Source organism: Syngnathus leptorhynchus, chromosome 15 (genome assembly GCF_054491065.1).
Source record: "Syngnathus leptorhynchus isolate UIUO chromosome 15, UIUO_Slep, whole genome shotgun sequence".
In the NCBI taxonomy this organism is placed as follows: domain Eukaryota; kingdom Metazoa; phylum Chordata; class Actinopteri; order Syngnathiformes; family Syngnathidae; genus Syngnathus; species Syngnathus leptorhynchus.
This window is the reverse complement of record NC_141209.1, coordinates 3,691,550-3,702,260: the sequence shown is the minus strand read 5'-3', so window position 1 is coordinate 3,702,260 and position 10,711 is coordinate 3,691,550. Positions and strand designations below refer to the sequence as shown.

General features: G+C 45.8%; 1 protein-coding gene across 3 annotated transcripts in view; it reads right to left on the bottom strand.

Moving 5' to 3' along the window:
- Positions 1-494: 494 nt before the first annotated feature.
- Positions 495-10,711, bottom strand: part of spred1 (sprouty related EVH1 domain containing 1) — a 23,626-nt gene continuing 13,409 nt past the window's right edge. For all 3 annotated transcript variants that reach the window (XM_085931789.1, XM_085931790.1, XM_085931788.1), the window contains 4 exons: positions 9,898-10,066; positions 7,647-7,693; positions 4,773-4,928; positions 495-4,693 (listed from right to left, as the gene is read on the bottom strand). In XM_085931789.1, the coding sequence (XP_085787915.1) occupies positions 4,007-4,693; positions 4,773-4,928; positions 7,647-7,693; positions 9,898-10,066 (1,059 nt within the window). In that variant the 3' untranslated portion in view covers positions 495-4,006. The remainder of the gene's footprint in view (positions 4,694-4,772; positions 4,929-7,646; positions 7,694-9,897; positions 10,067-10,711) is intronic.

Below are 10,711 nucleotides of genomic sequence, written 5' to 3'. Positions count from 1 at the left end.
TCAATTTTACATCATATACTTGGTATTCTCAAATCAACAAAATAATAGAAACCGATAGAACCAGAGCAGACAGATGTTAAACCGATGGAGACTAAGATGGACATGAGGCACTTCTTTTGTCGTCGTTGTTGTTTTTGAGGTCGTCAGGATGGCACTAAGGAACTTAAATTAACAAAAATAGAATATGCACAAGCAAAGGGGGGAAATGAACAGGCAGTGTTTACAGAATAGTTAATAGTACCATTTATACTGCAAGTTTTTTCCAAAAAACACAAAAATGTCTTCCACTATTTCATAACTAATCACATAAATGTTACATCAAGCGCTGTAAGATGTCAAAAAAGCATACATCGAGTAGAATCAGTGCACCGAAGCCTTGTTGGAGAACCCGAACAAAAACACTCATAGGAAAAAAAAAAAAAAAAAAAAAAACTGCTGTGAAAAGTAAACGGTTTGTTACTCTTTAAAACACACTGAAAGGAAAACAAAGTGTATGTGTGTGTGTGTGTGTGTGTGTATATGTATATATATATATATATATATATATATATATTGATCATTCTGCACAATGTACATCTGTATGCATTCCCAATGTTATGCAAGTTTTCGAAACAGAATAGAAGACTAGCAGCAAAAGTGGTTAAAACTAAAGTGTGTGTGTGTATGTGTGCGTATATCTATATGTAGATATAGATATATAAACATATATACACACACGTGAAGGAGGACAGACATATGTTGCATATACAGTACATGAGAGGAAGTAGCATTGTGCTGCTGGTTAATGCAGAATGACAAAAGTGTTATTAGTTTTTTTCATTTCCTTTGTTTAAGAGAAGGAAAAAAAACAAAATGCACAGCCTACATTTTGTCAGCCAGCAAGTTTTTAATCAGCTTCATCCAACCCTGGTTCAGCTTGACGACAGGAAACACAGACCCCAAACACACAAAACACACACATACGTCTCACAAATAAAATAAAAATAAAAAAAATGCTTAATGCTGTTGGAGAATTAGGTTTTAACAGTCGTTCATAGCTAATTTTCTCTGTCAGCACAATAAAATTAGTGATTGTATCTAGCAGCCTTAAATTCATGTCTTTATAGATATATATATATATATATATTTATATTCATATATAAAATTTCCAAAGCGAGTGGAGTGCTACTCCTGTACCGTTAGCGCTATCCTTCTGTTTAACGTACAAAACTAGCGAGAAACTTTTACTAGGAGCTCAATGGTCATTGTGTTTTGTTTAGCCCCCGCCCGACCCGTTGCAAATGCCCTCTACTTTTCAATGTGAAATAATACTACAAAAGGTGGACCTATGTACACAAGTATGCTGTCAATAGAAGCTACCGTAGATAATGCTGACAGCCGCGATAAATACAGCTCTATCTTTAAAGACAAGCTCAAAGACAAAACAAGCCAGTTATTATTATTATTATTATTATCATCAGTACTTAAATACAGTGTTGCGTATTTACAGGTGTTTGGTACCAAAGGGGGAGGAGGCTCATCTACGATAACTATTTACTACCTATGAAGGTCTTAAAAGAAACACACGTGTCCTGTCAGTCTTTAAGAGTGTCGGAAGATTGCATAGAAAGATTACAAATAAAAAAATAAAGACTCCCAAATTGTTATGGTTTGTGCTAAACGTAGTGTTTTTGTCCACGTTTATTTATTTATTTTTATCTAAAGTGAATGGACTATGGAGTTCCCACACTTGAAAGCAATGGCAGCAAAATGGAGTCAACTACTCGGCTGCAATGATGAGTTTTCTGACACTTGAATAAGTTGTCAGCGTCATCTGGCGTGTCGTTAAAAACTCTTTAACATAGCGGGCATCGTTTCTGTCAGATTATTTCAATTTAACTTGCTAGATTGATGTACAAATTTGTTGTTGCGCAACCATACCTGCGAAATGACAATGAAAATATGCAAGTCCGGAAAAATATGAAGAGATTTAAAAACAAAACTAACAAAAACACAGGACCTTTTTTGGGAACATTATTATGACCGTTATTCAATTGCTGAAAATAAATGTTTTCACTGACAAAAACTAGATTTTAAATTTGGGTGTTATGGCGTCAGTAGGTTAATACCTATAAAATGCAAAATCCGTTGCTGTGGTCTCTATTTTTTTCCAGAGCTGTATAAATTATAACTATGTGGAAATTGGTGAGTAAATGTATTGCAAGATCCAAGTCCCAAAGTTTCCAAAGAAAGCAAAATATTAGCTTATCAAGGTGTGTCAATGGTCAGTCCATTTTGTTATTAAGTCAGATATGTCAGATTTCCCTGTGATCTCGAATGCAGCACAAAAGTGAATTTCTCGGGGTCCTCGGTTTACGGCGGCCATGTCATGCACTGTTTGAAGGTTACAAAAAAGCGTGCAAATAAGTAAGGGGCGTAAAAATTGGTGGTCACGTATTACAAGAAGCTACCGTCGTACTTAGCGTATAATAAAAATATTAGTCTTACATTTATGGTTCCAAAATGTTTTTTTCATGTTAATACTTTTCTAGCATAGGTTAATGAGAGACTACGCTGTAAAAAGCTAGTGAGACATTGCGTTGCAAACCGAGGACTCCCTGCAATACGATGAGAGATCTTCAGCCGATTTATTTTTTTGCAGCTAAGTTGTTAGCTGCGGCGAGAGAAGTCTGGAATCTCCAAAAGAACAAATATTATTTTTAACGTGTTTGTCGAAAGAGTCGTCTGTCAGGACGTTACTGGCGCGTGTAGGCCTACGCGCACACACACTCACACACACTCACACACCATCTGTATGTACTTAATTGCTGAGATACTCAACATTCCTGAAACAATGCACTCATTCATCCAGGGCTTATTAAAACGAAGACACATGAAGGAGTGGACTGGCGACATGAGGAGGCGCACAAAAGAGGATTAAAATCAAATAAAATCAAAGTCGAGGACAAACATGGGACTTTTTGAAGGTGGAGGGGTGCTGCAACCAAAAGCTCGGAGAGCAGTGCTTTTCCTCAGACAAATTCCTTAATTGGAGAAGGCCGTCTCAGTCAAAGGAGAAGCCTGGTTTTTAAGTGCCTGGTTGTTTTCTTAAAAAAAATAAAAATAAAAAATCAAATCCAACAGGAGCACCGTCACCCTTCTCTCACCGAAACAAAACTTGCTGGTTGAGCAAAATCTCCGCTTTGAATCAGGAGGTGAACAGGAGAAAAAAAAAAAAAATGACAACAGCAGTAACTAAGTGGGCTTTCAATTGTCATCTTTCGCAACATTTTTGAGGAGTTTGGAGGGAATCGGCATGGCAAAAAAAAAAAAAAAAAGTTACCATTATCTCTTCTCACAAATGGAATGAGTCCCTTTGTTTTGGAATGCAATGAAAATGGCCGACGTGAGGCAGGGGCTAAGCAAATCAAGTTTAAATGACAAGAAATGGCTAAAATGGGGAAGGGGCCTGATGTGAGACTTTTTTTTCCCCCCCCTGTCTACTAATTACACTGTGATGAAGGGAAGGAAAGGCCACCACTGTTACCCGACTGCAACATCACACAAAATAAGCATAAGAACATATGTATCCCTTTTAGCATACTCAAACAGCAAGTTATTTTTCTGAATAGTTGTGTTTTGTTGTTGTCTCTGTACAAAAAGACAAGTTTCCTTCATAAAGTTGCACGTTTCTTGGAGTAGAGTTTGGCCAGGTGTGTGTCAATGTATGTGTGCGTGTGCGGTGCATTTAGTAACATCTCCAAGTCTGTTAATCTCAATGTCCTCGTCTCCTCGTCCGGACTTAGCTCATCGCAAAGCTTAAGTTTGTCCTCCGCTGCAGCTCGTCGGCGACAAACGCAAACTGAAATCTCCAAAAGCCCTCAGAGCTGGCGATCAACAACACCACCCCCATTCCCAGAGAGTGGGCGGGGTGGGATGCGGGGGGGAAAAAAAGGATGCCGACGTTGAATTGATCCGCTTCCTGTGTTAGCTAACTTTGAGGGGGTCCCAGAGGGGCGGCGCGGGGTCACCCGGCCGCCTTGTGCTTGCCCCCGCAGCAGCGGCACGCCTCGCCGCAGTGGTGGCAGGCGCGCAGCGGCAGGTAGCAGCACATGCAGGGCGCGATGAAGGACAGCGCCACCAGGGCGAGCCAGCGCAGGCAGAACTGCTCGTCGGACGTGTCGCACGAGCACGGGTCCGAGAAGTCGCCCTCCGAGTCGGACATGCAGTGGTAGAGCATGCTCTCGGCGCACAGCATGCAGCTGACTTTGTAGATGCACTGCTTGATGGGGTCGGGGGCGTCTTGGCACTGCCCCCGCCAGTTGTCCTCGTGGTTGAACATCTCACGGCAATAAATGCAGCGCGAGCGCTCGCCGTCCTCTCGCCGCCGCCGCCCCTTCTTGGACTTGAGCAGCGGCGAGGGCTGAGTCTTGATAGCAGTGTCCTTGCCCAGGCCGAGGTCCATGCCACGGGCGGGGCCCGAGCGGAGGTCCCCGCCGGGGCCGTCGGGGAAGAGGTACTCGCACTTCTTGCCGTCCAGTTTATGGAAGGGGGCCGGGAAGTCCATATCCTCGCGCTCCGCCTCCTGCTTCCACATGACCGGGTGGCGGTAGTCCTCGTATCCGCGGATGAGTACGTCCTTGCGCGGGTTGATGCGGACGATCTCCTCCTCGTCCATGTGAAAGCTGACGTGGCGGGTCGATTTGAACGACACCTTGGGGACCAAAACGACAGATTCAGATAATTGCACAGAAATAATTCAATCTATCGTTGGTGTGTCGTGAGGCTCGGACCTGTGGCGGCAGGTAACGTCGGTTGCCGGAGTTGAACTCGTCAAAGGGCTGAGCGCGTACATAGCAGCCCCTGAAGGGCTCGGTGGACACCACATTGTTCAGGGGGGAGAAGGGCTCTTTCATTGGCGTGCAGATGGAGGGAGGCTCCTCACACGCCTGCGCGGACAGAAAGAAAAACATCGAGACATAAAGGCATTTTAGTTAGCATAAACTGCTAAATCAATTTTGTTTTCTATTGTGGTTGCATTCCATGATTAACCACCAGAGGGCAGACTGAACCTACGCTTGTCGTGATGCAGCAATGACTGAAGGCCCTTCTGTGTGAGAACTCAAAGTTCCTCACAGCACATTCCCACAAAACGGGAGGAAAAGCTAAAAACACAAGCCTTAAAATAAAAAAGGACTTTTCATTTCAAATGAATTAATCCGCCTTCTTACAGCCTCGGTTTCGAGTCGTCTCCAAATGAAATGGATCTCGCCATTGACAACAATCGGCCTGAACTTTCTATAAATAGCATCTGGCGAATGCCGCAGACTGCGTCGCATAGGGAATATACGTGCGGGGAATATATACGTTTCAGATCCGTGCACTGTAGATTATAAACAGACTCCGATAAAGAAACAGTGCCAAGACTTCAGTGCTCATGGCAACTAATGTGACAGCTATTTCATGATTCATGAATGCAGAGGTGTGGGAGAAACAGAGAGAGAGAGAGAGATACAGAGAGTGAGAGAGACAGAGAGAAATGGGGGAGGATATTACATCAGGAGCCAACATTATGTCAGCATAAGCATCTGAGCATCCCCCAGCTCATCCATGCACCAAACCATCACGGATGCAAAGTCGTGTCAAAAGTTGGATTCAATTTATCGAGTGGCTAACAGCGTATGAATCGCTATTTTGTTCATTTTTTTCTGAATGCATAAAACAGCCAACAAAGGATCAGGTGAGGCAAACAGCACTTTGCCTCACTTGTGCTACTTTTGAGGGGTTTTTTTGAAGGGGGGGGGGGGGGTCATTTGCTAACACCAATCTCATAGTTCCAATTGCTTTCAAAGTTTCTCCACTCTTTCAAGACACGTGCACCTTCAAAGTTTAACCCCGATCCAAACGGCCCTCCAACCCCATCACCCCCCGACCTCATCAAGGCTGGGTTAGTACTCTCTCTTACTCTCGGTGCCGTGTGGGGGAGGCTGCTGGCTCTGGTTTGTCAGTGCCGTGTGTAAAGGAGCCCACGCCAGTGCTTTAACGCACAGCGGAAATCTGGTTTGCGCCCAGCTGCTGCAACAGTAATTACTGTCCTGTGGTTGCTAAGAGATGCTTCCTTTGACTCCCCCCCCCCCCCCCCCCCCCCCCAAGTTTCACCCCCGAGTCTCCCCCTTGAACTGCACAAAGTATGTGCATGTGTCTGCGTGTTCCAAACATAAGTGTATACGTGCGGAAGAGAAGACAGTGGAAGGAGCGAAAAGGAAAACATGACTTTGCCTTGGATTCAAGTTTGGATTCATGTGTGTACGTGTGTAAAAGACAGAAAGAGAGCGAGAGAAGCCAGAGAGTCTACAGAGAGAATGTCATAAACCAGCTCCAGCTGGAGAAATGCAGCAGAGAACTTAAAAAGCCAGATGACAGCTGGATGTGTATGTGAGAGGAAGACAGAAAGAAGCAAAGGATGGAGGAGGGGAAGGAGGGGGGGAGATCAAAATGAGAAACAGACTCTGGCTTCCTTTTTGAAGCGCTCGCCTAAGCCCCGCCATTCAAAGGCATGTGTGGGGGGCCAATCTGGAGCTGATCTGACCCCAGAGATGTGCCCGGGGGTGGGGGAGAAGAGGAAGGGAGGACTGGAGAGAGGGCGGAGGACAAAGGGGAGGGGGTTTAAGTGAAGCAACCTGGCCTGGCATGAGCACCGGGGAACATCCCATGCACTTCCGCCGTCATATGGCTTGGGAACAGAAAGGCCCGAGGTCAGCTGGTTGGATTGATTCAAGATAAAAAAAAATAGATAAATTAAAAAATCCACTTTATGACAAGATCCTCCGTGTTATCCTACACAAATTGTTGACAGCCAATGAAAATATGTTCAACCACCTCCATTGGCTGTCAGAACTGTGCTTCCCCTGCTTCCACCAGGACAAGATGTCGGTCCATGGCCCGTACAAAATATGTCCTGGTCTATTTTGAAAGTTCCAATATTTTTGATGTTCTTATGACGCTTCCGGCTATCCCGCACTGCATTGGAATCTAAAGTGCCCCATGACTTGATGAGGCCCGATGATCCTGTGCTGTGCTATTTGCTCGCTCTCCACTTGCAGAACTTGCGAGTGGCTCACTTCTCTTTCTCCGCAGCCCAGGTCTGCGACCGCCAACGTTCGGATGCCAAATCACCATGGTGACACCCTCGGTGGTTCACGCGCTGAACCTTGTGAACACCCACCCTCCTTTGCCGTTGCAAACAGCCCCCCCCCCTTGCCTTGCTGCCTAGCAACAACAGTGCCATTGGATTTCCTGTGTGTTCAGCCTGATCCCTTAAAGAGGAACTTTGCCACAGGAACGGGAACGCCACCTCCTCCCCCCCACACACTTTTTTTTTTTTTTTACTGTGGGGTGTGGGTTGCGGATTTGGGGGAGTTGAGAGTGTTGAACCGTGCTGATGAACATGCATCTGAGCTCTAATGAGTTGCGAGAAGCACAGCGGGACGTCAAAAGATACGAGGTGGCGTGACTTGCAATAAAGGGTCGAACTTCTGAATTGCAACATCGCTATCTTCACACGGTGTTAATATTAACAGTGGTCAACTGATTTATACACTTGTGTGACAGGTAAGAATGCTACTTTGAAACATAAATCGTAGCGTATGCAATTTATCGTTACTCACAGGTAGTCCGTTCTCTGGAGTATCCCCGTCGCCAAACGGTCGACAGCCTAGAATTAGAAAACACACACAAGATTATTGAAATGAATTGAACACTTGTTGAACACAATTTTGGGGTTATAATCATGTTGTTATTAGACAAAGCAGTTTCACTGTCGACCGATTTTGCAATCGTAAGCAAATCGACTCGGTCGAGTCAGAACGAGACGCAACCGGCGCTTCCATCCGACTGCGGCCTAAATGGGGAAATGAAAGCTGCTTTGTGTCAGTGGGGCACACGGAAGTTCATGAAATATGCATGCCACGAATCATGTAACCGGACCTCTGCTAAAACGCTATGTGCCCCCCCCCTTCCCAACCAAAAAAAAAACTCGTCTGCAGATGCTGGAGACCGGCAGCTTGCGTTTCAAGTCTCAGGGTGACCGCGTTTCGATGATGTAAGCGACACCAAAGTCATTGAACTTTTAACACAATTTTTTAAGCCTAATTTATTGACAGTATCACATTGACATCCCCATTCGTAACGATTATTTGCCATTGTTGTTGCCGATTAGTCAGAGTGCAAATCAACTTGCCTTAGGGCCACTTTTTCCTTCCTCTACAAATCAATTTATTGTCTCGTTGCAAGTGACCTACATTCTTTTTTTTGCAGGGAAAAAAAAAAGGTTTCTAGGAGGGGGGCTTAGTTACGGCATCCGCAAGCCCCCAAAGCAAAACACGAGTCCTGCCACAACAAACACCACAAACATGGCGGCCGAGCTGCAGTGAGAATGACACACTTTGCCCTGCATAGTTCTGAATGAGAAACACATGAATTAGAGTTTTATTTCAGGACCGCAATATATATCAGTCACAAATCTACAGAACACATTACTCTTGAGTCTTATGACTCACCAGGCCTCACAGTTGTCTCTCTTCCCTGCAGTTTCGCGCATAAACCGGAATATGATCCGCCAAGAAGCGTATTAAAACAACATTTCCTCAAGACAAAGCCTGTTTTGTGCAAAAATTGGGGCAGCGCAGTCATCGCGCCCGTAGGCTCGGCTTTTAATCACCCATTGCTTTTTATTCAAACAGTCAAACGGGGGTTAATTGCTTTCAAAACAACAAAGCGGAAGAAGTAAGCGTCAGGTGTTAAATTTGACAAGACAAATAGCCCCGATGCGATCCGGCAACGGCTCGGGAACAACCTCGTGCATGCGTGCGTGCGGACGGTAGCCCTGGTTTCAACTTGCCGTGTGGAAAATGGCGGCTTTGACAGTGGCGGTCTTGAAAGCTAGTTGATATAATTGGCACATACACCTTATGTAACTGACAATGTGATCTCGCTGGCTTGGTGCACACGCACACACACGCGGACCCCGAATGTGTGTGATGAAAGCAAAGCTCGTGTTCTTTTGACGCCAGAAGCCTAAATGTCGGGGAAATGGTTGCGAGCCAGGGTCATGTGCAAAACGGCAATTTAAAACAATTCTACTGGGATGAAGGGAGAATAGTTTTGCGACAATTATTGTGTCTGTGGGTAAAATGGGGGGGGGGGGGCAGCAAAGGATGACAGAACACAACAGAGGACTTCAGTTTCAATCACAAAAATGTGTGCGCGCATTTCTTCAATGCTGAGGAGGAAGCGAGAGACAGCGAATGCGGCACGACTCCTCTCCGAACCGCCTGAGCCGTGTGCCCGGCGTTGCCACGGCAACAGAGGACCGCAAGTCCGACGCTCACTCGCGTGTGCGCGTTCGCGGGGCCGCAGCATATTCTCTCGCCTACCAACACAACGCGGGGCCGCCCCCGCCCCGACCCTCCTCCTTTGCCACCCTCGCCCGCACGCATTGACGAAGCCGAGCAAGCGGCGGCGGCGGAGCGATGCGATGGGAATACAGAGGAACCGGTCTGTGTGTGCGTGAGCGCCGGGGAGAGAGGCATTACACAACAGTGACAGAATACAGAGGATGCCAGGACACAGAGGTGAACAGAGGGAGGAGGAAACAGAAAAAGAGAGAGAAAGAGCGAGAGAGAGAGAGAGAGAGAGACTCGCCCTTCTCTGCTGTAGCTTCCATTCGTAGCGTTTTACTGTGCAGGTGTACTGAAGAAGTGAGACCGAATGAAAACTGTCTTTTTTTTTGCAGGAGCTTGTATGGGGCAGCTGGCGCTAACAAGCTAGCACAGGAGGGGTCGTGCTCAGCATACGAAGACATCCTTAATCGCTAATCAGCTCACGGTAGTTCATATGGAACACACAACAGGTGCCCACCTTGGTTGATGTCCTCAATGGCCCTGCGTATGCCTCGATCGAAGGCGCGGGCGTCGGCGGGGCTCTGGAAGGTCAGCCCGAACTTTTTGTTGTTGATCCTCCAGTGGTGAAAGATGGGGTTGATCTTGTTGTACACGAGGCCCTCGTGAAGGACACACTCCAGCACCACCTAAAGAAAAAAGATTGTCAGGTAGTTGTGGTTGTTTTTTTTTTTTCTAGAAAGTAATTTCGAGCTAATGACACAAACTAAATTGACAGGAAGACAAAATGGCCGACAAAATGGCCAATACGGATCTGTAGGTCCATCGTGTATGACCATCAAGGCAAATTCAGTCATTCCCATTTAACACAAGAACAGAATAAAAACGCATTCAAACTACTCATGACTCTGGTATTTCTGAAAGCGGAAAAATAAAATAAAAAAATCCCATGTATTTTACAGGCCAATTTGTAAACCATAATCAAAATAGGGTTTTTTCTTTAATTACAGATGAGCTGCAGGGCAATGGTGGGGGGGGGGGGGGGGGCTTGGAGTGTGTTTTTGGAGGCATACTGTCAAACGTGTGCGGTGGAGAGACAGTGTCTTTCCAAAGCCTATTATTAATCAGGGCTACTGAGCCGCCCGCCTCCTGGCCTTCCTTTAGGGCAGATTATGTGAAATGAGAGACAGCCATTACGGTCTTTGAGGTTTTGACAAACGTGCACCAGAGTGGCTTAACGGGGGCGCGAATGCGAGCTCATGCGAGCTTGGCCCGATGGAAACCCTCCGTGTCTCTCACTGTCATTGCCGTTATTCTATATTGATCTTAGCTCA